We start from the raw sequence: 14605 nt of genomic DNA, 5'->3' as shown, positions 1-14605 counted from the left end.
AATTCCCCAGTACTCTGTGGGACTCAGTGGTTTTCTGGCTAGGAGTTGGTATCTTTGTGTAGAAATAGCATTAGTGGCTCTTGCTTCCATTAGTTTGTCTATTCATTTTTGAACCCCTGTACATTTTTGGCATCCTTAGCTTCCTGTAGTAAGAAGGCATCCACAGTTTTATTATGTGCTGAGAAAAAGTAGCTCCTTTCATTTGTTTTAACCTGCCCACCTGATGTCTTCATTTGTTTTTCCCTATGTTTTGTAGTGTAAGGAGTAATTGTTTCCCATTCTCCTCCCTGAAGCTCATGATTTTAAAGGTATTTTTCATACTTCCTTTCAGTTGTCTTTTTTTCCATGCTGAAGAGTCCTTATTTATTTAGTCATTCCTCAATGCATAAGTTGTTCCATACCTTTGATCATCTTTACATCATCATTTCTCTGTAGTTTTTCCAGTCCTACTGTATGTTTTCTGAGATGGGAGGAGAAACATGGGGAAGAATTATCCTCAGTATCAAGAGATTGCTACAACATAAGCCCAAATTGCATTTCCTTTTTGAGTGTATTTTACTGATGTTTTCAAAGAAAAAGCTACAATAGTTATAAGGTCTTTTCATGAAGTAACTGGTTCAAATTCCCTTACTGTGTAAAGCTAGGATTGCATTTCTCTGGCTGCACAACTTTGTAGTGAAGTTGAATGTCATCTAGTGATTTGATGTCTGATCATCTAGTAATGTGATGTTTTTTCACAGTTCTCAGTGACTCTCACTTTTCCAGCAGCAGACTTCCATTTATTTATTTATTTCCATATTCTGAAACCATTGGTAAGTGTTTTGAACAGGAGAGACCATAGCACAGATTCTTATGGGACCCTAGTGGAAACTGTCCTTTCATTCTAGCTCTTGTTTCACATGCTTTAACTAGTTATTAGATCCATGAGAGGGATCCCCTTTATCCCATGTTGGCTTACTTTCTTCAGGAACATTTTGAGTGACCTTATCAAATTTTTCTCAAGTGAGGAATTGGTGGTGTGAAAAAGACTCAAGGCAAATTGACAAATGAACATTGTTTAGCTCAAAACAGAGGTATTGAAGGTCATGATCTCTCAGTAGTGCTGATGAGTAATTAATCAGACTGTTTACTGAGCACTACAGTGACTTTAATGAAGCTCCTGAATGCTTTTCGTCTTTGTACCTGTTGTAGTTGATGTTTGTTTCCAGGCCTGGCCTGCAGTAACTGCCAGCTATCTTCCAAAGGGCACCTCAGCACAGTCCTTTGTGCTTTTCAGCTGTGAGTGTACCCTAACTTTACTGGAAGGTAACAGAGACTGCAGCTGCTTCATACAAGGGAGAAGTCCAGGGAGCTGTAATATGTGGGTGGGTGGGTGATGGAATCAGTATCCGTGCCATGGAAGGACCAGATATTCCCCTTGGGGTGGGAGTTGAGTCCAACCTGCTGATAACCCATGTGGTGAGCTGCTGGGATCGGAGAGGAGACAGCTGGTGAGTATTTCAGAGATTCCTTGTGCCTTGTCATGTTCTTCTTTTAAGCTGTGCTTTTTGTGGCATCCTGTGCCCAGCAGGGGACAGTGCTGGAAGGCCAGCAGCACACATGGATCCATAGCTGAACAATTGCAGATGAAAGCACAGTAGCAGAGAACCACGACCCCATTACTGTCCTAGGGGAGGTTAAAAGAATACACATGGCCTGAATGTAACCACTGCAGAGGTTACCCAGTGCTCATCTTGTTTGAGGATGGAGAGAGAAAGGAGGAAGTATCTGAGATTCTTTCACAGAATTAAGAGTAAAAGGAACACCTGAGAGAGTCTTAGAAGGAAAGAAAGAGAAAAAAAATCAGTCTTTATAGGAGGGGAAACTGAGGAATGCTGAAAAACTGAGATATTTATTAAGTGTATGTATTTTAGTTTTTTAATAGTATTTTCAGACATCAATTGACCTTAGAGAACTGTTATGGTATAAAGCAATAAGAGGAGGTGATCCCTGCTCCATAAGGAGGGCAGAAGGGGAAAGGCAGGTTCAGAAGAGGGGAGAAACTCTCCCAAGGGAGTGAACCTCAGAGCCAGATTCAGACCTCTACAACTTCGGTTTTAAGGCCTGAGTACCGCCAGCAATAGTGCAGTTCTCCAAGAGCTGGTGAGAAGAAAATAACTCAAAGACTGAGAATCTTGAGGAGGTGTGACAAAAGATGGCAGAGTGCAAGAGTAGTTCATCCAGCATTGCACTGGGCTGCAACGGAAGCAAAGCAGTGAAGAAGCAAAGGTGGGATCCCATGAACAGAGAAGTCTAGAGAAGGTTACTTATATCCAACGGCCCGTAAGAGGAAAAGCATGTGGAAATACTGGTGGCTTAATGTCTTTTCCTCAAGGTTGTCTTAATGCTCCGTTGTTGAGGAGATGAGCATGGAGAGGAACCCTTTACTAATTGGAGTCCTTGTCGTCAATTTATTTTGAAAGGCACACTTTAGATTATTTTTGAGGGAGAGGACGTAGTGCTGGCAGTTATTTCTGGTGGTGTTTGAAGAGCTTTTTAAGGGGTTGGTGTGATAATGAAGATTACAAGGGAAGCTGAGACACATTCGGAGAATCTAGGTTCTAAGCTTTGATGGTATCATGAAGTAAGGAGGTTGCTGTTGACTCTCTTGTCAAAACCATAACCTACACTCTGAATCATGGCACGAAACACTTGGTGTCTTTTACATCCCAGATAGTTATGACATACACAGGAAATACAATGGGAGTCTGCTCTGGGAAACAAAAGGAAATGTTTGGAAAGAGTGGCTGAGAGAAACATGACAGAGATCAGCAGAAACTTGGGAAGCTTGAGCACTGAGGCTTGAAGGTTTTATTAGCCAGAGTGTCAGGATTCAGTAGGCCATATGGCATCCTGTCTTGTGAGCAGAGGGTGTGTGGGTCGCTGGGCCATCATAGCCTCTTCAGGACACCTTGTGGCCCTGTCAGTCTGCCACCTGTTCTCTGCAAAGCCCCTGGGCCCTATGTATAAGTGTGCTGGTGCTGCCTTCTTGCCGCAGCTTACGAACTTCAAAGCAAGGCAGTGAGTTCCTGGCGGTACTTATCATGTTGCAGGCCACAGCTGAACTTCCACCACGTAAGCCTGGGTTGTAAGAACTCCTACCTCTTTGCAGGAGGCCTTTTCTCCTCTGGGAAAGGCTTACATGACTGAAATGATGAAAGAAATGAACCTATGAGTCCCCTCAGGTCTTGTGGATTGTAACTGTGTGGAGTCAAAATATGCCCTAGTTGCAACCTCATCCTCCCAGTCCTTTATCCCTTCTGTGGATATTATTTTACATGCCTCTCTTTTATTCCCCCCTCAGTGCAGCATGTGTGTGCTTGGTGTAAGCCTTATTCTGGTGTATTAACAAAATCTCTACAAATCCAAATAAATACTTATCTCGTTAGTGATGGGAATCTTCAGCTCTTTTTCTGTTGAGATGCTGCCTCTTTTCAGTGCTAATCAGCCACAGACAATGACATGCTCCAGGTTTGAATTTCTCTTCTCTTTTGTCTTTCTTTGTTCCCCTCAAGCATGGTGTTACAGCTGGTAATGCAGTTCTGGCCTGGAATTCAAAACACCCCTCAGCAAGGTGGCAGTTAGCACATGATAACCTGTATCAGGTGTTGTGCTTGTCAGAGCAACTTAAAACAAATTCGTAGCTGGCTAAATATTAAGGGGGTCTTAGGAAGCAATGGTGCCTTGTAAGCAGGAGTCCTTAAAAGCAGAGTGGTGAAAGAGTGATGTCTTGTCTTTCCTCAGGGCTCCAGAGAGTGATCGGTTTGCCTGGGAAGGAGAGATGGAGAACAGTGGCTGCACCCCTGTGACACGGAGTCCACTGACACACCCCAACTATCAGCTGCATTTTGCTGTACAGCAACTTCAGCAGCAGAAACTTCAGTCACGACAGCTGTTGGAGCAAAGCCAAGCCCGGCACCAGGTAACTCAGAAAAATCCTGCCTCTGACATAATAGCAGTACTGACTTGAGTCCTACATGTGCAGAACCAACCCAAAACAGTGCATGTGGCACAGCATTTGTGATGGAAGTAGCTCTTCCAGCGTGTTACAACAATAGAACTATTATTAAAGTCACTGAGCATTAAAATTATATTATCTGCAGTTCCCTTTGGCCTCTAATACCACATTGACATCCTCCTTCATTTGGCTAGTGGCATGGTGCTGCTTGCTTTTCTGCACCAGTTCAAGGCATTCTCTTCCAGTGCCTCAGACAGCTTTAGAACTGTCCGTAGTCTCCATGGCTCTGTCACTCGTCACTGGGTGACACGGTTCTGCTTCGACTTGCGTTCCTCTTGGGTAGTGCTTCAGGCTGGGTCACTGTTATATTTCAATGTTATGTTTCCAAACGTGGGGTTTTGAAATTGTGTTGGCAACTGTGCACTCTGTGGCAAACAGACCCCATCAAGGGTTCATCTTGACTAAATTCCTCTCCTACTGGATGTCTTCTCATAAGATACAGTTACCAAAAAATAGCATGTTAATGGACTTACATAAATATTTTGGAGAATCTTCATCGTTCTTTCGGAGAAATATGTTAATTTCTTTTAAGAGCTTTCAGTGCGCAGGAGACATGGCCACTGACCCTGATGCAGGGTGCAAGTTTTTCTGCAACCCTGAAAATCTTCTCAAAGCCTCCTACACATTTTGTTATAACTACACTTAAGATTTCCTTTCACTGCTTTGCACTGACAGCCATATGACTCCTTTGTCACAACTGTAAGGAGAAAAGATGGGCTGAATGTCCAAGAGCCAGAGAAAATATGAAAATGGCTTTGTATTATTGATGCTCTGAGCAATTTCTAGATGCCAAGGGTAGACCACTGTGTCTGGAACACCATTTCCATCCTGCCTGGCGAACCTTCTGAAGTCACAATGAGCTCACTGATGCACTCTTTTCTCTTCTTTGTTATTATTGAGAAGGAGGTATGTTTTTTCTTCTGAGTGGTGGCCAAAAGGCTTTCTTGCTAAAGAGAAGTGTTTGCGTGAACAAGCCTCCACTCAAAAGAGACTGCTCTCAAATAGGTTGGAACTATTTGCTGGACAGTCTGGCAGAACTGGACTTCAGCAAGACCATGAACAGAGCTAACATGTGAACACCCACTCTCCCTTCTATGAAGTGGATGAGTCACGAGTCAGAGTCCTTGAGAACAGCTTATAAGCAAATTGCCCCCATCCTTTTCTGAAAGTGTCTTGAAGAAGAGGCCCTTCTGCCTTTGCCCCTCACGCTCCTTCTCTCAGGGTCCTCACTTAGCCATGTGGTTTCTGTCCCTGAATTCCCCCACCTACAGTCTACTTGCAGCCCCCCTCAGCAGGAGCAGGAGGTCTTCCTTTCATCTGCATCCAAAGGGCTCTGGGTGGGCAGCAGTGGCTGCTCAGGAAAGGACTATAAGCTGGCTTGTGCCTGTGAGGAGGCTGGAGCTGGCCATGGGGCCTGGCTGAGCCTTCTTCTAATTGCTGACATTGAGCTGATGTTATTCTTGGCCTGGGGTAGAGCCATTACTCAGGAGTTTCTGTTAAAGTGATTCTTTGTTAAACCTCCACTCACCCCCACAAGATCCCCCTCACAGCTTTCCCTCCCTCCTCTCTCTGAGCCAAGCAGTTCAGAGTTGCAGTATTGAGGCTATTACTTTACCGCAGGGCTCAGGCTGCTCTGAAGTTGCCATTAATGAAGAAAGGGATTTGCTGAACATGGGGGCTTTCAGACTTTCTGGAGTGTAAACTACATCTTAATAACATGACCGTCTCTTTTGGAGCCAGCCCTACCTCCCCTTCCAGTCACAGTTGCATGGATGCTCTGATGCCACTCCCAGTGATTGCGTTACCCTCATCTTCATCTGTTTATCCCCATCTCCCTCTCAAGTTTGTTGTTATTGACCTTTTCCTTCTCAGACTTCAGTCCTTTGACTTGACCTTTCCAGGAACTTGCCTTCTGTTTTTGTTGTCTTATCTTCACTTCCATGATAAAGCATCCTTGTGTCAGTGGCATTGACCTCCCTTGTAGGAAAATCATGCCAGGAAAGTATGGAAAGTGTTTCTAGTTTCCTTAATCAGAGTGAAAACTATGGACACAGGAGAAGCCAGAGGCAAGTCTCTCATTCTGAGCTCTGCATAGCGTAAGAACCTCAAATTCAGTGCTTCTCCTTAAATCTCCTTCTTTGCTGTCTTTCTTTTCTCATACATTCCCTCTCTTTCTCATCTGCTGTAGATTGCCATCCATAAAGGCCTTTTTCTGATATGGTATCATGTTTTTTGCCACTCACTCTTCCCCAACAGCTTTACATTGATGCTGGAAATGGGAAAAGCATACCGGTCTTCTGCAAGATGCATGCAACTGGGAGAATTCAGAGTTTAGAAAAAATTGAATGTTTTATGGGAAACCTTCAGCAGGGTACTAAGGACTACATTTTTCAGTCACATCACTGACAGACTGGTCTGGACACAATTAACAGTTGTTAGTTACTTTGATCTAAGAAAATACATTGGACAAGATTTGGAAAAATTCTACATCCATTTGGAAATTGCTTCTCCAAATATTTAAAGCACTGCAAGTGATGGAAGGGAGGGGGATCTAGCAGAACAATTTGGGGAGACTGCCACAGTCAGAGACTGGTGGTGAGGGGAAAGAATGATAAAGAGGAAAACAAGGACTCAACCTTGTCCATTTCATGAACAGAAAACCATAGAAGTCAGCTCTGTGGGATCCACAAGTTTGGATTCACCCTTTTTTAGTGGATCCTGGATCTTTTCTTAATGATCTTAATTAGAATTAAAGGCTACTTGGCCAGAACACTGCTCTGGAGTGTGGGAGGCCATTGTTTTGGTCTTGGCTGCTGTCAGGCAGTTACTGGATGATCCTTAGAAAATGACCTCCACCCTGTGTGGTCAGTTTCTCAGATTCACACTGATCCCCTCCATGAAACGCTTTGCAGTTGTGAAAGCCTATTTCCATCAACAGAACAAATATATCACAAAAAGGAGAGGGTTTGTTACTTGAGAGGGTGTCATGATCTCTCTGCTTTGGGAAATGCATGCAGGACGTCTCCAAACCATGCGTTTCATCTCATTGTTCAAGTTCTTGTTGGAAGGCAGACTAGCCATTCGTCAGTAGCTGAAGTGTATTTATTCAGATACCTCAAGCTACACTGTGAGTGTGGCATGACCATACAACACGATTAGCTGCACATCTTTCCTTCTGTCTGTGACAAATGAACTGGTTGTATGTATATGGATAGCATGTGAACAAATAACAGAAGCACTATGATTAATAACACAGCCAGATGCTTTTGCCTGTATGTTAACCAGTTCGATATGTTGGAGATGAGCTAGATGTGTTGGGAAGCAAAAGAGTTGTAGCCAAGTATTTGTGTAATAGGAATACTCCCCGCTGCCATGCAGTGGATGTATCTGATCATGAGGGCTTATTGCATATTTCTTTGTGGTAGCGCCCACTCTTGGATGAGTGCTTTCCAGACACTTAAGAATGATGATTTCTCCTCCAAGCATTTCACGATTTGCAGGGCAGCACGTACTATGGAGGTGGATAAAAGGATAATAACCGATAATTTCCACTCATTGTATATGAAAGTTAGTTCATACCATGCAGTAGGGTGGAAATAAATCTTCAGTGCCAGAATAGGTATTTTGTTCCCTGGACAAAAAGAGAAGCACCAGACTGAATGAGAATCGAGAAAACAAATGGATAAAGCTCTGCAGTGATAGGGACCAGGAACAGAGACAATACAAAGCCTGAGGGGAAAAAAAAAAATAAAAAGGGACAGAGTTTGAAAGTGGAGACAAGAAGCTTAAATCTGATATCAATAAAATCAAGGAAAAAGAATTACAAAATCATACCAAAAGACAATAAAAACAGGTTTATAGCAGTATTTTTTAATGTTTAAAGGAGGCTCCATGTGACATGTTATGACCTAGATATTAGTATCACTGCTGCAGTTGGCAAGGCAGTTAATATACCATCATTGTTTATTCTCTAATTGTTTCCTGTACTGGAAAGATGCCATTAGCTGTTAGGGAGGTTCCTCTTTCTCTGTGTGGCTATATTCTGTCTGCTTAGCCTAGCATCTACTGGGTTTAGAGTTGTATGCCAAACATTTCACATGGGAAAAAAAGCTAAATTAAAACAAGAGAAGTTCAGTCGTATAGTGGAACGATCCCCATCAGTCCTACTTATATCAAAAAAGGTCATGTTAAGCAAGTCATAAATCCTGTTAATGAGTTGTGTGGTCAGTTGTGATCACATTTTGAATCAGAAGTTTAAGTAGATTTTATACTACGAAACATTGGGCTAAATAAATCTTAAATAATTCTCCTCTTTTAATCATTTGAATATTTGAAAGGTCATGGTACGTACTCTGAAATATTCCTTACTTTGTGAAGTTCAGCAAACATTATTCCTTTCAACATATGCGACTCCAAATTTCCTGCCATTTATTTAAACCTTACTGGGATTAATGAATGTTTAAAATAATATTCCTAGTATTCCTAGAACTACATTATTCTGGCCTGAGGATACAGGACCTCTTTGAGTGCAGCCTTAAACATCATTAACTGTTTTCTGAACTATTATATATTGGACTGCTGTCAGATTTGCAGTCTCTCTTCCCCTTGAGTCTCTCATTCTTTCTTGTTTTGCAGCCTTCTCCCTCAGACTGTTTTCCCTCTAGATGTGCTAACTGCCATTTTCCTATTTGAATCTTGTGATACTGATGAGTCAAAGACTTAGACTAAGTAAAGCAGGACAACTGTTCTGAAAGCAGTAGACTGTGCTGATTTATACCAGCTGAAACTTTGTCCCCATGTTTCCAATCCCATCGCTATTATTAGAATTATGGTAACGCCCAGATGTATTAAGTGTCTTTGCAATACAATGATATGGCCCAAATCTTTCCTCAGAGAGCTCCCAGGTTAAAAAGATAAACCATATACAAGAAGAGAGACAAAGAAGAAAGCACCAAGTCAATTTATTTCAGTATATTTTAATGCCTCTATGAAGAATTTACCAAGGAAGACTTGCTTCATGACATTCTATGAATGCCATGACTTTGCTCTCCTTCCTTTACTTTTTTGATGACCCCAAGATGCTCCTTTTAATGGAATTTAACACCGTGGCAGTTAAATAACAGGGTCAAAATGTGCTATTATCTTAATTTTGTGAATTTTCAACTCAACTGATTGTTGCATCCAAACTTACTTAACTGATCATATTAATATGTATTCAAAGGAACCTGCACTAAACAATTTGTATAAATCCAAAGCTCATCAAAGCCTTTTGAATCCCTGTATTTTTGCAAAGTCATTGGAAATGCAGTTTCCTAAAATTTCTAAAAGTTTTTTGGATTTTTTTTTTTTTAAATTAAATCCTCGTCATTTTTTATTCCATATCAACATCTTCCTTTCTGGAAGTAGAGATTTGGAACTGGCTGCCTAGCTGCACAGATCTTTGTGCAGTCCATGTGCATGTATATCTGTCAGTTCTCACACACTGCTGAGTCTCTCATCACTTTCGGTCTTGCTTATTCAATTTAAACTGAACAACTATGGTGTAGAAATCTCAAAGCTACATTTCATACAAAATTCATGAAAATAAAGACTTATGAATCTGGGAAGGCAACTCAGCTACTGTTTCCATTAAGGCAAAGCTGCAGCATCGGGGCACTCATAATTATACAGCAGAAATCCACACACAAATGCCTCAAACCCATGAAGGGAAGCATAATTTGGGGCATGCTTTATATTACATACTGTAAGATTCAGCCCCAAGACAGATTCACAGGAAATGAGCTTCATTAGCTCCTCTGGTCACAGAATGAGCATGTTTTTGCTTGCAACATTTGTTCCGTTACTGTGCTAGGGATGGGTGTTAGATACAGGAATGGTAAGTGCCAGGAACATTCCTTCTGTTTTTAAAGATCATTAATATATCTGCTTTTCTTCAAAGTACCACAGTACCTCCCTGCTTTTATTCACGAGCAGCCCAAGCTCAGTTGCTACCGGCGAATAATACCCTTAGACGTGTATTGTCATTACTGATAAGCTGTACATGTTGAGATTTTCTAATTAAAAATGACTATTTTTGTGCAGATAACTTCATCTATGCAGTGCAGTGTAGATGTGGATGTAAGGAGAGGTGAGTTATAACGAGGCAAATTGGGGATCAGGACTCAGGATCCTCTCTGAGCTCACAACCTAGCAGTTCATATTGCTTCAGTCTGTGGCTTGGGGAAGATCACTAGGTCAGTGCCTAACATGCTTTGTGTGCACAACAGGGTTAATGCTGTCCTTTTCTGAATGGTCCTATCTCCCCAGAGAATTATGCAAGAGAATTAGCTCACTAATGCTTTAGGTGATTTTTAGCGAAAAAATCTGCTAGTGTTTAAGGACTTTCAGATTTGTAGCCTGAAGAATTTGCGGGGGAAGCAAATGTCTTCTCAGAATTAAATTAAATCTGCCAGCCTGGAAAGTGTGGGTCCAGATTATTTACTTGCAGCACCAACAGTTGCAGGGTGCTACCTGCTTTAGAAATGTCTCTGTCAGGGTTTCTCTAGGTTTCTGCTCTCCCTAGGTCCTGAGCAGTCAGGATCCTGAGCGATGAGGTGTGTCTCCCGCATTTTGGTTATCTCTGGAATCTGTTCCCAACCTCTCCTTTGTGTGGTCAGGCTTTGCTTTCCCCAGCTGCCCCTTTTGTTTGCACAGTAGCTTCTCCTGGTTTCCTGTCCTGTCCCCGTGGAGTTCCCAGCAGGGCAGTGTGCTTTGTAGCTGAATCCAGAAGCCGTGGTCCGTGTCAGCTTCCACTCTCTCCATCCTTGCCTGGAAGGCAGCCAGGATCTCAGCACAGCATGGAGACAAAGGCCGTTTTGGAAGTCCATTAACCCCAAGATAAACATCCGTGACCTTTCTGTAGGCAGGTATCAGCCCAGCTTTTGCTAATCAGGCTTTATTTGAGCATCCATTCTTATTCTTTCTTTAGAGTCACAGACCTCCCTGCCTGTGCATGTTAACACATGGAAAGGGTAAAGACTGTGTGCTTTGCAGACACCAGGATCATAATGATTTTAATAACAAGAAAAAAAAACAAACTTACAGGAAATATGCATCATGTCGAGCAGCACACAGTGAAATGGCACCCCTGAATAAGAAAGAGCAGAAAGGGGTGCAGTGACTTGAGGGGCTCCATCCCAACCCCGTACTGCTTGAGACTCTAAGATGCAACAGAACCGAGTTTCGTTTTAGTTTGTTTTGTGGGGAGAGGTGGGGTGTGACTGCTATTTTCCAGACTTCTGCTTTTGCACCAGCTACTTATTTCAAAACCTGAAAGCTGCCATCAAGGTAGGGCTTCAGGGGAGGGAGAGGTTAAGAAAAGCTTGGGAGCTCAAGGGGATCTTGTCAGTGAGCTCTGGTTAGGAAACAGGCCTGTTTTGGCTCCCGCACTTCCTTTTCTCCCTAGAGCTCTGCCTGTCAGAAACGCCTTCCCACACACCACTGCCCTGCCATTTGCCAGAGAATTGCGGGGGAGAGGGGCTTTTCCTGTCTGTGTGCTGAGACGCAGCCAGCCCTCAGACTGTGGTTTTCTCTGGAGCCTGGAGCCCACTCTCTGTGGCTTTGTTGTGTTTTTCACCGGAGAAGAAACTGAGGGCAACTGCAGTGAAGTGCGCTGCTCCCAAGGTCACACCAAGGTGCCTGGCAGTTGCTCAGCTGTTCCCCTCAGCTCCTATCACTGACCTCTAGCTGCCAAATTACAGGGTTATGGTATTGCCTCTTTGCCCTGGGAAACTGACTAAGAAACTTCGAGGAAAGGCAAGGCAGAACTCCCAGCAGGTTGCTCCTTTGTGAAAAGAGCCTAGCAGTCTGCTGAGCTCCCCAAGGGAACCATTGCCTGCTCCCTGCTGGGCCAGTCCACTGCCCCGGTCTCTGGTGTCTCACACAATGCAGGTTCTTTTGTTCCCTGGATCAAATCTGCAACATCCTTACTCTCCCACCTGCTTTAGGAATAGAAATATTTTCTGTTCCCTGGTATGACTAGGGGATTTCCATTTTGCTAGCTGCTGACCTCAAGTCCCCTTTTACAGAGAAGGTAGCTTAGAGCCTTCCTGTTATTCCAAGCACCTGCAGGGTTGGACTGAAGAACTGGCATTGTAACATCTTCCTCATATTTTTTTTTTCCTTGAACTTTGTCTCAATCCCAGCTCCCCCACAAAGAATAGCTTACCTGGGTAAGTGCAAGAGTCAGTCAAAGCAATAAAAACTTTATGTTTTTGAGCCCACCGCATGCTTAGGTTGGGGATATGACCTCTTGTTTTTTGTTTTTGTTTTTTTTCTTCCAGGATAGTATTGTTATATGGCAGTAATAGGCCTCCTAGAAGCTAGTTCCAGCTTCCAAGGGTATACAATTCAGTTCTTAAAACCACTTCACTGACTTGATCCCTTATATCTTCTTTTTGTGCTTGGGACTGTCCCTGGAGCCCTGGGGGTTGCCTTCACCAGACAGATAACATCACCCACTTCCATCAGCTCTCTCAGCAGTATTCAGAGAGACAATCACCGATTACTATTATTTTGTTCTGTTTTTACCAGGCTCTCTTTGCCAACTACTCGCAATCCAGCACCAGCCATATATCTATGCCAACTGGCTCTGGTGCCCGCAAGACATCAAGTGCCACTTCTAGTCTCCAGAAGGCAGCCAGTTTGCACAAAGTGATGCCATCCCAGAGTACGCCTTCTCAGCTGGTTCCAAAGCCTCCAGCAAACCACAGACAGACAGTAGCCAGAAAGGCTGCAGCCCAGAGGATTTCCAAGTAAGTTTTATCTCTTCCCATCTACAACAGGGAGTTGGCACTGGTTCCTCTCAGGAGTACGGGTGAAGAACCTGTCTACGTGTGATTCAGACATAGGCCTTTCAGGCTGTTTTGTTCAAGATAAATCTCAGAACAGCTCGACCTGTGTGAGCTGAAGTAAATGTGTACTGTCGTGCATTTTCATCTTTTACAATGGTAAGGTAAACAGGACTGTAGCATCATACAAACATAGGGATGTAACTGCCAGATTGAATCAGAGAAGTGTGTGGTCCAGGCTGGGATTCAGTTACCTAAACACTGGTTAATAGTGCGATGTTAGATGCCTAAGGCTATCCTACCTGGCTGTAGCTGCTGCTCCAGTTAAGCACAAGTCTTCTGCAAACCTTGCTGAATCTGCCAGTCCCATGCAGAAGTCTCAGAAATCTTGCAAGTATCATGTATGGTACTAGACAGCTGTGTTTAGGCACTTGAGTCACTCGCTTCATGTTTAATCTTTGATGGAGGCCAGAGTCTGGTGGGTCAGAAAAGGCTGCCAAAAAAAAACCACCCTGAACCCACCAATATCCTTAACAAGCTAATTTGCCCTTTAGCCAAGCTTTCCTGTAAACTTAACACATGAACATTGACTCATGCCTTTAGGCACAAGTTTTTATTTCATTCAAATTGTTTATGTGTCTAATGTAATAATAGCTTTCTTCATTATCTGTAAAAATGTCTACCCTTCTAATTTTTACTAATCTTTTAGTTATAGCACTTGACATTATAAAGAAGATGAGTTTTTCATGTGTTATCTTTAAAAACAAAATACAACACTCACCTTCAAATGTTGTTTACTGATTTTAAGTTTCCTTCCTTTCCATTTCTTTGTGTCTCTTCTTCTGTGCATTATGAGAGAATGTGAGCAAGGCTTCTGTTTTCTTTTTTTCTTATTCTTTACATTTCTTGTTAACTCCCTCAGCTCTCTGTTTATCTCTTCTTTGTCTAAAGAAGTTCTGCCATTTAAATTCTTCATCAGGTTTTTCCTCATATATCCTCAGATGTATTTCATCCCTGAATGCTGAAGGGTAAAAATTGCAGTCGTAACTTCCTCCCTTATACTGTATGGCCAGAAGAGTTGTAAAACTTTAACAGGTTCCTGTGAGGTTTCCTGGTTCTTTGTTTCCTTCCTGGTTTAAAGAGGGGAGGCTTAGTAAAAGATCACGAATGAAAGACACCTTGTGAAGCTGCTGGGGCACTGTCAGTGTGTGGGGATCAAATCTGGAACTGCAAGGCATATTTAAGGAACTTGGACAGAACTGTGCTGGGGAAGCTTGTGTATTTCCTGCTTCTACTCTTGCTATTCTAAGAGCTAGCACATTAAACAGATCCCCCAAAACTATCTAAAAGGAAAATAAAATGGCAGTAGACTTTGTCAACTCAGCAAATGCAGAAGTGAGCGTAAGGTCTGGCAGGTATATGCTGGTGGGTTTGCTATCTGATGTCTTTTATGTTGGATAGCTCATGTTAGTACAGGTGACAGGCTGTGTCAGTGGGTTTCTCTGCTGGGCAGCAGGGATGTGTATTTGAAGATGCCGGTGTGCTGTGCTCACTTGTTGGCAGAAGAAATGTTTATCCTTGTGAGATGGAATTGCAGCTCCTTGGACAGACTTTACTTTGCTGCATTTTTGTGGTTTCTGCTCTGTGACAGGCAGGAGTGTGGGAAAACCGGAAAAAGTTCAGCACCAAAAATGCACAGAAGGGGGAAAAAAAGCAAAAG

The 14605-nt window shown here is 42.8% G+C and overlaps 1 protein-coding gene across 1 annotated transcript in view; it reads left to right on the top strand.

The window, feature by feature from the left end:
* Window positions 1-14605, top strand: part of TTLL5 (tubulin tyrosine ligase like 5) — a gene marked incomplete at its 5' end in the record, with an annotated part of 124988 nt that overhangs the window by 94643 nt on the left and 15740 nt on the right. Inside the window, 2 exon segments of the mRNA XM_084287921.1 lie at window positions 3784-3961; window positions 12629-12849. Coding sequence (XP_084144047.1) covers window positions 3784-3961; window positions 12629-12849 — 399 coding nt within the window.

Source organism: Netta rufina (genome assembly GCF_964035555.1).
Source record: "Netta rufina genome assembly, chromosome: 5".
Taxonomy (NCBI): domain Eukaryota; kingdom Metazoa; phylum Chordata; class Aves; order Anseriformes; family Anatidae; genus Netta; species Netta rufina.
Note: the sequence above shows the minus strand (reverse complement) of the source record. Positions and strands in the feature narration are given on the sequence as shown.